Genomic DNA, 12,862 nt, shown 5'->3' with positions numbered 1-12,862 from the left:
CCATAGCCTGCCCTGGGAGCAGAAGCTGAGGCTGGCCCTTGGCGCCCCCTACTGGTGATCCCCAGATGGCAAACAGGAGATGCCTAAGGGGTGCAGGGCTATGCCCCCAGCCCTTGAGGCCAGAAGCCCCCTCAGAGACTGGAGGAAGGATATTTTCCTCACTTCTTGCCGACCCATCAGCAGATGGCTTCTCCAGCCTCCCAGCGTTTGTACTGTCTTGCTTCACCCCTTCCTCATGAGCCTCTTCTGGCTTTGTATGGACCCTGTGAACAGGTAACATTTGGTCCCTGGTCTCAGCTCCATCTGCACTGCTGCTCAGTCTGGCTCATCCAATTTCCAATCAGTTAGTCATGGAAAGCCCACTGTTCCCTGAGGTCCCAGTCACTGTCCTTCCCACGCCATCCCTGGCTCCCCAGGGAAACCTGTCTCCTAGAGGATCAAATGATCCCTGTCATTTGAGGCCTCTAGTTCTCACCCCAGGAGGATGTTGGCCAGTCTTCAATGGCTCCTTCAAGGGCAGACCATTAATTCATTTTCAGCTCTCTACTGGGCAGGACTAGGTCTGCCTTGGTGGCTATCAGGCCCTCCTGCACAGTCTGTGGGTACAGACTAAAGCCAACAAAAATTAGCAGAATGAAGGTTGGAAGACTGAGGAAGGTGTCCCTGAGGCAAAGACAAAGAGTGATTTTAAAAAATAATAACATTGGCTGGAGATGTAGCTCAACTGGTAGTTTGCCTTGCATACATGAAGCCCTATGTTAGATACCCAGCATAAAAACTAGGCACAATACTACATGCCTATAATCCCAGCCTTTGGGAAGTAGATGCGGGCAGATCAGAAGCTCAAGGTCATCCTCAGTTACATACCAAGTTCAAGGCCAACCTAGTATACATGAGACTCTCTTTCCAAAAAAAGTTTAAATAAAGCTTTATTTACAGATAATACAAAATAAACAACAGGACAAACTACTGTGAAAGGGGGAGGGAAGGAATGGTCCCCACAATAACCACCCTCTCCATCCCAGAGTAACATATAAAAAATTAAAAAGGCCTGGGGAGGGACTGGACTGGAAGCACCTTTGCTGATTCAGATTTGGGCCTGTAGACCTCAGCCATCTTGTTCCAGGGCACAGTATACACTGGCTCTCTCTCCTCAGAGTCCCAGGCCTGGCAAACAGGGGACACTGCTGCAGGGGCAGTGGGGATGATTGCAGAGGCTCCCCAGCTAAGGACCCTGACTTCTGACCTGAAAGTGGGATTAGTAGATGAGTAAGTGACTTTGGGGACAGGTATAGGGTGGGCATTATTGCAGTGCTCCAGCCAACTTCCTTCTGGCCATGGAAGTGGGTCTACAATGGGTTCCGGGAGCAGCCATGTCAGGGCAAGAGTGTGGGGTCTTCAAAGTGACGATGTTGTTGAGTCTACAACCTCACGGCCGTTGCAAACAGTGGGAACAAATTGGGATCCAGACCCTAGGGAAAGGTAACAAGAGGTTAGGACTGACTTCAAGGTCTTCCATAGAGGACAGACAGTGAAGGAATTATGGCTTTAAAGGGGAACATCTGCCCACGCCTTTCTTGTGTCCAGTGTCATCTTGATGGTACCCTACTTCCAGATAAGGAATCTCAGCAATCTGGGGAGTTGATCCCATTCCTGGGGAGCCTGGCAGAGGGGAACTCAGGTGGGGAGATGCTAACCTTGACCAAGGTTGGCACTGGCCCTAGGGGGAGCACTGCCAAAGCGGCTGGTAGGTGCCCGGTGAGTCACCACGTTCTTCTGCGGCTGGAAAAGGATGATGTGCAGCTTAGGTGCAAAGAGGCAGCCGAGTACCACAGAACCACTGAGGCTGACAGACACACACATGGTAGTGGTCTGTACCTGTAAGGGATGAGGTATGAGCAGGCACAGGTTAACAATGATATCCCAAATTCCTGGGCCTAGCCCCAGGACTCCCTGCCCAGGCTGAGGCAGGGGGAGTGGGGAAGATGGCATCCACTCCTTGGTCCTTTGGCCAAGCCCCAAAGAAGGGTGCGCCCAATCCCAGTGTCAGCCCCAGTTAACCATTTTTTGAGGGACACCAGAGTTGCAGCTGTGTTGTATAAGGGTGTGTATATATGCAAGGGTATGTACATGCAGGGGTTTGCAGGTATGGTGTTTGTTCACATACGTGCATGTATAGTTGTGTGAGTGTATGTATGTATGTGTATGTAAGTGTGCAGAGTATGTGCAAGTGTTTAGGGATGGGGTGGATGAATGGGTATGGATGTGTGTGGGTAGGCAAGAAGATGTGTGTGTGTGTGAGTGTGTGTGTGTGTGTGTGTTCTAGGTGTTCCATGAAGTGTTCACACACTTGTGGATGCATGAGGGAATATGTGTATGCATCTTCATGCATGCAGATATGTGTGTTTGTGCACAGTGTATACATGCATTGTTGACTACTGTGTGTCTCTGGTGAGTCCTTAGCTGCCTATGATTGTCATGAAAATGCAAATCACATGCAAATATAGACTGAGTCAGAGTAGATTCCCTCCCTAGCCCTGGCCTTCACTACCCAAGCAGGTAGCCCAGCCGGTGCAAGCAAAGCCACCAAGCCCAGCAGTCTCCAGCCCCCAGCAATGCATTACCACACCTCTGTCCAGAGAAAAGGACTCATGCCAGGGCTTTTGCCATAATTTTCTTGTTTCTTTCATTGTTGAGACTGTTTTCACCCTGCTTTGCACTGTGAAGCTGAGTAAGCTTGGGTGAGGGACTGACTCTCCCCAAGTTTCTGCTTCTACATCAGTAAAAAATGAGGGCTATGAAGCTTATTCCAGAGCTGTGAGGATTAAACAAGATGATCAATCCTCTTAACATTCTAAAAGGACTCATGCCAGGGCTTTTGCCATAATTTTCTTGTTTCTTTCATTGTTGAGACTGTTTTCACCCTGCTTTGCACTGTGAAGCTGAGTAAGCTTGGTGAGGGACTGACTCTCCCCAAGTTTCTGCTTCTACATCAGTAAAAAATGAGGGCTATGAAGCTTATTCCAGAGCTGTGAGGATTAAACAAGATGATCAATCCTCTTAACATTCTAAGCTCAGCTCACCTGTCACCTCCTTGGAGAGGCCTTCCTTGACCATCTCACTGGAAGTAGCTGTTGCCTGTTGGAGCTGTGGACACCCCTTAAGACACTCTGTGCCAGTTGGAAGCATCTGCTTGGAAGCCACCAACTGGAGTATAGTGATCACATAATTGAATCTTTCTCAGCCTTCAGCCAGCATCTCTTCCCTCTCCCTTTGTCTTCATTCATTGACCACCCCTCTCCAGGTGACCCTTCAGTGAAGCAAGGCAGAGGCTGCATTCTACATACTTCTGCACCCCAAACTTGTCCCAGGTTAGAGAATGACATAAAACTCTCTCTCTCTCTCTCTCTCTCTCTCTCTCTCTCTCTCTCTCTCTCTCTCCCCCTCCTCCCTAGACATTTCTTCAAGCATTATTCATGCCTTAAACCTTTCCTTGGGGTCCATTTAACTTTAGAATTGTCAGTAAATAAAATGAAATAACAAGAAACAGAGGTCCAGTGTCCCACCCCATCCTGCCTCTGCAACAGATGGCTCACCCGATAATCACTGGAAGTGACATAGAAGATGGGTAGGAATGCCAGCCAGATGATGCAGGTGGTGTACATGGTGAAACCAATGAACTTGGCTTCATTGAAGTTCTCAGGACACTTGCGGGTCTTGAAGGCATAAAGCGTGCAGAGCGCGATGAGGAGCACGTTGTAGGCCAGTGAGCCAAGCATGCTTGCATCACGATGGTTGCAGCGCAATGTCACCACTTCCCGCCGTTCAGGGGCTGTCTCCTTGCCTGTGCCTGGTGCCTCCACCACCAGCCAGGCAGCAACAATGAGCAGCTGACCTGAAATAAGTGCCAGGCAGATGGCCACCTGTGAGGCAGGACTGATGAAGCGTGGCCGCTGGGCACCTTCCCGGGCCCCGCCGAAGATACGTGCAATGCGGTTGGTCTTGGTAAGGAGGGCTGAGTAGCAGACAGAGAAGGCAGTGCCCAAACCAAGGCGCCGTAAGGTGCACACTGTGGTGGATGGCTTGGCGATGAAGATGAAGGTCATGCAGTAGCAGAGGAAGACACCTCCCAGCAGAATGTAGCAGAGCTCCCGACCAGAGGCTTTGACCACAGGTGTGGCGTTGTGCCTCACGAAGACACCCAACACAAAGAGGGTGGCCAGGGCACCCAGGCAGGCAATGGTGACAGGTCCTACTGCCCAGGCATCACCCCAGTGGATGTACTCCTGGGGCAGCTCAAAGCAGCCAGTCAGACTGGCATTAGGCCAGTAACCCAGACCACAGTCGGCACAGGTGAACTCGTCCAGCCGGTACTCATAGGGCTGGCAGGGGATACACAGCCAGCAGCACACCTCACCTGGCTGTACGCTCTTCACCTCATTCTGAAGGCAAGGCTCACTACAGCGAGAGGCAGGAAGGGGGCCTGCTGATGGGGAGGCCCATGGGATGAGGCTGGTGTCCAGGGTCAGGCCTTCGGCCCAGTAGCCCACCTTCTGGTAGCGATAGCGCCCACTGCCTGCCCGCAAGTAGGTGAAGATGTTGTAGCGGCCAATACCATCACCAAAGCGGTCAAAGCGGACCTCGTTATGAGTGTCAGCTGGGCGGAAGGGGGCTGGGAGGGAAGAGAGGAAGAGGGAGTTGGACAGTTGGGTTACTCTGATGTTACCTCAACCTTTACCCTCAGATGGATCTTGAATCCCAGAGCTAAGGGCACCTCTAATCCTCACTCCAACACTAAAAGCCCATCTTGACCCCAGCTAGTTTTCTAGAAGACAGTTTATAAGAAATTATGACCTAAGACTCCAACATCAAAACTCACCTCTCACCTCTTACCAACCCTATGCCCCAAATGTGTTTGTATCAATCCCCAATCATGGCTCGCCAAACTCAATCTTTAATCTAGTCTTCAAATCCCAGCTTTATCATGATACACAACACAGCTCTCACCCAAAAATAAACACAGAGATTCCCAAAGCTAAATCTGGACTCTGGTCCCATTAATCCTATTCACAAGAACTCCCATTCCAGCCTCTGTCAATCTTAACTGGTTCCATTACAAAATGAATCCCACCCTCAATAGTCACCTTAAACTACTACCTTCTACTAAATGGCCACTACCACACTCTGGCCCCACTCCATCCCCTACCAAACCCCTGCCACCCATCCAGGCTCAGGAGCCCGGATGACAGCCATCCCTGGTCCCAATGAGAAATCAGGGCTCAAGCCAGCAGATGACATACTGAAGGCTTCATGAATGAATGGTGCAGCCTGGATTCAAATCCAAACTTCCCGGCTCCTAATTCTTCCACCCAGACTCCAAGTTCTCAGAACCCAACTCTACCCAACCATAAATCACACTCAAACCCAAAAGGCTGAATATGGCTTTTCTCTAACATCAACTTATGAGACCCCAAACTCTAGCTCTAACCCCCTACCCTGACTCTATTACAGCTCTCTCTGAGTGTCCATCTTGGTGGAATTACAGTTAGCACAGGTTCCCACAGCTGCAAAATTGGCCAATCTAAAATGTAAGATTTGTTTCTGAGTGTCTCACTCTGTAGCCCAGCCTGGACTTAAACTCATAGCAGTACTCCTGTCTTAGCTGCCTGAGCACTGGGACTACAGGCATGGTAGCATTATATGGCAAAAATATTGCTAAAAATAATGCCAAAAATCCAGTTATGGGCTAGGTATAGTGATGCATGCCTTTGATCGCAGCACTCAGGAAGCAGAAGCAGGTGGATCTCTGTGAGATCAAGGCCAGACTGGTCTACACAGCAAGTTCCAGGCTAGCTGAGGCTACAGGGAGACCCTGTCTCAAACAAACCACCACAAATGAACAAAAACTATTTAGTTAGAGCTCAGCAAGATAGTGCAGCAGATAAAGGCACCTGCTGCCAGCCTGTCAACCTGAGTTCAATCCTCATGACCTACCTGGTGGACAGAGAGAACCAACTCCTGCAAGTTGTCATCAGATATCCATACACAAGCCGTAGCACACATGCCAGCACATACATCCACACACAATACATAAATAAATGCAATAAAACATTTAAAAATTTAGTTAGGCCTGAAGTGATTGTGTCTACCCCTAACATTCACAGACTGATTTCCTTGTGACTATTGCCCAACAATATAGCGTAACAACTATCTACATAGCATTTACATTGGGTTAGGTCTAACTAATCTAGAGCTAACTAAAGTATATGGAAAGATTAGTGCAGGTTATTTGGAAATTCTATGGCCATTTTATATAAAGGATCAGCACCCTTAGACTTTGGTACCCACAGGGGTCCTAGAAACCTCCCCCAACTCCAGGATATCAAAGACAATTTTCCTTTTGGTCTAAGTCTGGGTCAGTGCTCCCAAGCTCTGTCATCCTGGCAGTTTCTCCTGCTGTACCCTCAAGGATTCTTTCTGAAGCCCATTAGTCCTAAGGCATTCCTTAAAACTAGTACTTCTACTTTTGATTTGAGGACACTTTGGCTACTTTGAGTAGGCAAAGATTAGGGCAGCTGTGGTGGTACCCACCTATAATTCTAGCACTTAGGAGGTTGAGGCAGGAAGACTGCCATGAATTTGAAGCTAGACTGGGCTACATAGCATGATCCTGTCTCAAACAAGATTAGGAATACAGAATTTACTTTAGAATTATTTTCCTTAAGGTCACCCTCAACCTACCCTGATTTGGACACTCACTGTGGCCTGTAAATTATTTGCAATCCCCTGGCAAGATAAGGAGTCAAGAGATAGAGGCGAAAGAGGCTGGAGAGATAGCTCAGCAGTTCCCAAGGACACTGGTTGCTCTTGCAGAGGACTTGGGTTTGATTCCCAACAACATGGTGGCTCACAACCCTCCATAACTCTAATTCCAGGGGATCCAACACACTCTCTGGCCTCTATGGGCATTGCACGACAAAGGTGCATTTACATACATGCAGGCAAAACATTCACACATTAAGAGAGAGACAGAGAGACAGAGACAGAGGGGGGGGAGAGAGAGAGAGAGAGAGAGAGAGAGAGAGAGAATTGCTCTAAGCAGGAGCCAAGTGTCAGAACCAGACCAGATGTCTACTCTCTGGAAGATTTTCAGAAAGTGGGACCTCAGCCCTGGCCGCAGGTAGAATCCTCTCTGCCTAGCCATCCTTTGTCCTGGCTGTGATACTAGCTCCTGGCTACATCCTTGTTTTACATTACATCCTGTGTTTTCGTAGCCAAGTGATGGAACCTGAAGGCCAGCAGTCTAATGGACACTGGCCAGAACTATTACCATCAAACTTGACATTGAGCACGAAGTCCTTGTAGAGACGACGCCCATTGACAGGCCTCATGGCATCACAGAGGTGGGTGGTGTTGGGACAGAGGGCACGGTGCATGTTGTGTAGCGCATGGGCCATGGCATACACTGCATTGACCACAAACATGATCTTGGACTCCTGTTCAAAGGGCACGGCCTGCAGAGAGTGGGCTGCACAGTCTCGTTGCTGGAAGCTGCAGCGGAACCTTTGCTCCCAGAATTCACGAAACCAAGGATTCCGGCTGTTGTTCCAGGGGTCCAGGCTTTGGAAGTAAGAGGCAAAGTCATTGATGGGGTAGGAGGCCAGCTCAATGGTGATGGCACCCTCAGCAGCCCCTTCACTGCCTGCCACCACGCTCTCCAGGGCTCCCCAACCATCACTGGCCACCCAAGTGAAGCTGGCATTGAGGCGCTGGGTGGCTGCGAGCAGCTCACGGGCATCCTCAGAACGGGTGAAGAGGACAGCCACCCGGGCACTGGGTTTCTGCAGCAGGGCTCGCACCACTCCCTCGAAGGCTGTACGGCTCATGGCTCGGCCCACCTTCTCTGAAGTAGCCACACAGATGTTGCGAGCACGGGCCTCTAGCTCAAAGGCCTCAATGCCTGTCTCTCCATAGTCACCTTCAGATGCCACAGTGGACACATAGGTCCAGTTGAAAAAGCGGAGAATCTCAGCCATGGCCTTGGCTTGGAAGAAATCTGGGGGCACTGTGCGAGCAAAGTAATCGTAACGGGATTTGTCACTCAGCTTAGCACTGGTAGAAGCATAGCTGATCTGTGGGATCTGAAACAGCCGTAGGAGATTGGCCACCTGGGCAAGGTAAAGAAGGCAAAGGTCAGTGATCAAGTCAAACAAGCACTGAAAACAGGTGCATCCTCCACACCTACTGAACTTTGAGACAAGTCAGCTTTGAGCATTGCCTATCTCAAGGTCCTGGGTCTGAACTTGATGAGTCTTCTGCCTGAGGATAGAGGGTTTTTATCCTTCCCCAAGGACTAAGAGGAAGAACACCTGGGCCAAGATCCCAGGGTCATGAGCCATACCTGAACTAGGCACAGGACAGGGGAAGGAAGGCCTGGGGTGAAGAGAGGTTGGCACCTGGCTACACTTGGAGCACAGGGGAGACACTAAATAGCATATGGAATGCTCATAGCTGCCAATCTCTCTCCTTGTTTAGTGCAGACTGCCCTTCTCTGGTGTCAGTCATTACAGGATGTTGGAGAAAGCCTGCCTCAGGGAGAAAGGCCTAGCTCCAAGAACACCATGGCCCTAGAAGTTCAAGGTTTGCTCTCCACTAGATTCCTGAGTCTCAAATAAGTAAAGCTTCCCACTCTACCACTAACTGCCTGGTACCCTAATTTTTATCCTTGGGTCCCTAGGGTCATGGGAATGGGGTTTAGTCAAGGACTTGATAGATGGTAGGTAAATAAAAGCAGGGCATGGCCCAGGACCCACAGGAGAGGACAAAGTTCCTGTAACTGGGAAAGAAGCTCAGATAGTTTAGGGCTCAAATGTCCTCTCTCACACTTTCTCCCCCTGTACCCATCTAATAATGAAAATCTCCCTGAGCCTCAGGTTCTCATCCTTGAATCACATGCTGCTGAATGGATGAAAATGATCATGTGTGAAGGCTACAGTACCTGGCATGTAGAAGTGGATAGGGATATGGGTTAGAGGGGTTGGAATGAAAGGGAATCATTCTATATAAGTATATTCTAGGGACTAAGGTCCAGGCCTTTGCTGAATATGACCCAGAAAGCAGCCTGACACCCTGAAGGATGGGCCCTGCTTCAAGCAGGAGGTGGCCTGGAATGGAAAGAAAGTGACTGGCTTCACAGACACAGGCATGGGGCCCCAAAAGGAACTATGGAAAAGGAAGGGTGCTGGTAAAGCACCCCTAGAGTCCCCTGAGACTGCTAGTAGAAGGCAACCCACCCATCCCTATTCCCGGTGGGCCGCAGATGTAGGTACTGGCTTAGCCACACCTATCCAAACAGCCAACCTCACCACCTCTAGTAGGATTAGCAGGACAGACAATCTAGGTTTCCCCATCTCCATGGTTCCTACTTTGGCTTCATTTTTCTTTAACAAACATCCCTGGTCAAGGGGTCTAAGTACTATTTCAATAACAGCAATGTTGCCTAGCCCTGATCCCAATTCTGCCCTGCCCAATTTCTGCAGCCTACACTAGACACAGATGGGTGAAAAGAGACCCAATTAGGAAGGGGATGGATTCTGGATGGGTCAAAGAAGCCAGGTTAGCCCAGGGTGCAGCCCAAAGAGCTGCAAAAAGAAGGCAGCTGGACCAGGACCTCATTGCTGAAGCCTAGCAGGGTAGGGGCACCTTCTGCTGACCCCTTGTGGAAGAACAGGAGGTGGGACATCCTTTACCTTCTTCCCTCAAATTCTGTAACTGCCAAAGACCTTAGGCTATCCTCCCCATCTATACTCCCCCAACCCCACTTCTCTTCCTCCTGGGTCCCCCATCTTGTATCTTTGGCTGCTCCTGGCTTCTACCTGTCCATCCCACTCTAATCCAGACAATCAGGAAGACCTGGTTGAGAGCCCTTTGTATCTCCTCTTTACCACTTCGATTTATGACCTCCCTCCCTCTGAACATGTTTCCTTATCTATAAAATGGGTTAATGTTGACATCAGCTAATATTGACTATGCCCCTATGACCTACCAGCCTCTCTAATGTATATTTTGCATTCATCACGTCATTAAATTTCTACTACAAACCTAAAAGTAGAATATGTTATCAATCTTATTTTATAAAGAGGAAACAGACATGGGGGGTAAAAAAAGAGGAAGAACCTGCTCACAGTCATGCAATCAGTACATGGGGGAAATAGGATTCAATCCCAAAGGCTGAGTCTAAAGACTGCCTAGTAAGCCCTTTGGGCTGTTTAACATCAGGGTGTGTGTGTGTGTGTGTGTGTGTGTGTGTGTGTGTGTGTATGTGTGTTAGAATGTTTCTCCTTTCCCCCTTAGGGGAGTTTCTCTTACACAATCTCTAGAAACCAACCTTTTATATTACAGAGGAACTTTCTTGGTAGTCTGTAAAAAGCTACTGAAAGGAGGATGCTAGTCCCCTTTCCAGTGCATTCCATCAGAGAAGCCCCTGCTTACTAGGAATTCTGGACCACCCTTTCCAGCCTCCCTTCCCAGTAACCATTTGGGTGGCTTCCACATACCTGGATGGAAACGTCACTGTAGGAACCACCAATGACACCAGTGATGGCAGTGGGAGCATCACCATGGGTGGCATAAGAGCCATCAGGGCAGATGTGGCGTGAGCCATCAGCACCGCGACTGAGCGAGGCACGCACAAAGTCCAATGCCTGCTCCAGGGCATGTGTATCCTTGGAGCAGCTGTCGAGGATGTGTGCACCCAAGCGCACACCAGGCAGCAGGTGGGGGTCACGGTTGATGCGGTCCAGTGCAAAAAGCATGGCCTCCAGGCGCTGGATGCCACGGTGCTCGTTGACAGGCCCACACTCTTCTGTTGGGCCACCCTTCTGGTGCACTGGGAACAGCCCACCCAGCACCAGGTCCCCCTCCAGTGTCAGCACCTTCTTGGCTGGGCCCTCAGCCACAGCACCCCACAGCAGCAGCAGCAGTGCTAGAAGACTAAGCAGCGATCCCATGGCCCCAAAGGAGATGGACAGGTCCAGCAGACCTGGGTCTCCAAGGGATGAGGGTGGAATCAGGAAAGGCAAAGGAGGAGGAAACAGGGGCCAGGAAAGGACAGACAGGAAGAAAGATGAAAGGGGCCCAGCTCCTGCAGAGAGATAGACAAACAGGGAAAAGTGGAATCGGAGAGTGGCTGCCCCCTTTTATTTCTAGCTTCCCCTCTGACTCTGTCCCTCCCCACATCCCTTTCCCAGGTACTCAGGAGCCACGGGGAAAGTGATGTCACTAACTAAGCTGAGAAGCTCCTAAGCCACTCCCATGGGCCTGTCTCTCAGCCTTGCCCTAATCTTGGCTAGAGATGGGCTCTGTGCCCCTACCAAACTCAGCAGAGCAGGTGTGGGGGGAGGGCAGGCAGAGGGCAGGGAACCCTCATCAATGCCAAGCCCTATGTAAACCAAAGGTCCCACACAAATCTCCCAGGATGTCAATACTGTAGTAGCTGAGGCCATGTCAGAGTTACAAACTCCAGGGTTTGTTTCCCATCCTGAGCCTTGTATTTCCAGAGCAGGGGCATTGGAAGACCCACCATAGGGAGAAGGTAAAATCTTTGTGTGCTAGAGAGAATGGAACCCAGGTGAACACTCAAAGTCCTAGCCTCTGGTTCTTAAAGGGCCAGCCCCCAGAGTCTCCTGACTGAGAAAGGAATGGAGACCCTTAGCTCTGAGTGAGACAGCAAGGTGGAAGAGATGGCCCCTGAGAAGGCACCACCACATGGTTAAAGGTTCTAAGTCAGTGGGGAAAGTAGATATGAGTGTGTGTATGTGTGTGTCACAGGTGGATGACAAGTCACCTGGTCAGAATCTCTAAACAGTGCTGAAGGTGAGTTGTGGATACCCTAGCTTTATATAGGAAGCTGGCTGAGACTTTGTGCCTCTGTTTCTCTTCACTCCAAACACAGCAGAGAAAGTCATTTCCAGTCTTCCTATCCTCAACCCCAGGGCCTTGGGCACCCTGACCCTGGCCCTCAGAGTCCCCTCCCTTCCCCTTTCACCCTGCATCCTATTATCTGTATCTAAACACCCATCCTACATTAACTCTACATAGGCTCTTAGGATCATGCAGGCTGGGAGAGGGATTCATCTTTCCTCAGACTAGGAAAGGAAACTAAGGTTTAAGAGGACAGCAACTAATTCATGGACCCCCTGCCCTGGCCACTGAGGCTAGGGCTACTCACTGGACTAGTCTCCTTCTGGTGCCAGGACAGGCGGACCAGATCCTGTGAGACCAGATCCTGTGGAGACCCGAAAGAAGACAGAAGCAGGGATGAAGACCAGCACAGTTGGGGCAGAGACCCAGGGGAGGCCCGGATGGATGCTAAGGCAGGGAAGTGGGCAGAACCCCAGAGCCCAGCAGCCAAGGGGCAGGACCACAAAATCTGATATCGGGGCAGGTAAGCCCGAGAGGCTGAGACAAAGACAGAAGCACAGACTGAAAGAAGGACCAGAGGACGCTGGAGCAGGAGGACCGGGGAGCACGATGCAGGGCATGCGTTCTCTGGGGAAGAAAGGCGGGATGCCCGGGATCGTCTTCCCACTTCCCGGAGCTCCGGGGGAGCGCTGTCTGGATGTCCCTGCTCAGGTGCCCCAGAACTCGAAGACCCACGGGACCCTGGGACGTGGGGTCAGGGCCAAAAACGGTCGGCAGTGGCCGCGGCACCACAGGCTCACCCTACCTGGCGCACCCGGCTCTGGCACAGAGAATCGGGGAGCAGGGCTTCGGCTCCTACTTGCAGGCTGGCTCGCAGGCTCTGCGCTCTCCGCCCGCCCGCCTCGCCGCTTTCAATCGCAGCCCGCCCCGCCCCCGGCCC

At 50.7% G+C, this 12,862-nt stretch overlaps 1 protein-coding gene across 1 annotated transcript; it reads right to left on the bottom strand.

Annotated features, from left to right (window-relative positions):
* Positions 1-916: 916 nt before the first annotated feature.
* Positions 917-12,760, bottom strand: Grm2 (glutamate metabotropic receptor 2). Its single transcript, XM_008849680.3, has 6 exons — positions 12,728-12,760; positions 10,557-11,143; positions 7,331-8,168; positions 3,597-4,672; positions 1,698-1,878; positions 917-1,472 (listed from the first exon to the last, which is right to left on the bottom strand). The coding sequence occupies exons 2-6, from the start codon at positions 11,007-11,009 to the stop codon at positions 1,399-1,401; spliced, it is 2,622 nt and encodes an 873-aa protein (XP_008847902.1). The 5' UTR covers positions 11,010-11,143; positions 12,728-12,760; the 3' UTR covers positions 917-1,398.
* Between the last annotated feature and the right edge of the window lie 102 nt (positions 12,761-12,862).

Source organism: Nannospalax galili, unplaced genomic scaffold (assembly GCF_000622305.1).
Source record: "Nannospalax galili isolate Female #2095 unplaced genomic scaffold, S.galili_v1.0 scaffold851, whole genome shotgun sequence".
Taxonomy (NCBI): Eukaryota; Metazoa; Chordata; class Mammalia; order Rodentia; family Spalacidae; genus Nannospalax; species Nannospalax galili.
This window is presented reverse-complemented; position numbering and strand designations above follow the sequence as displayed.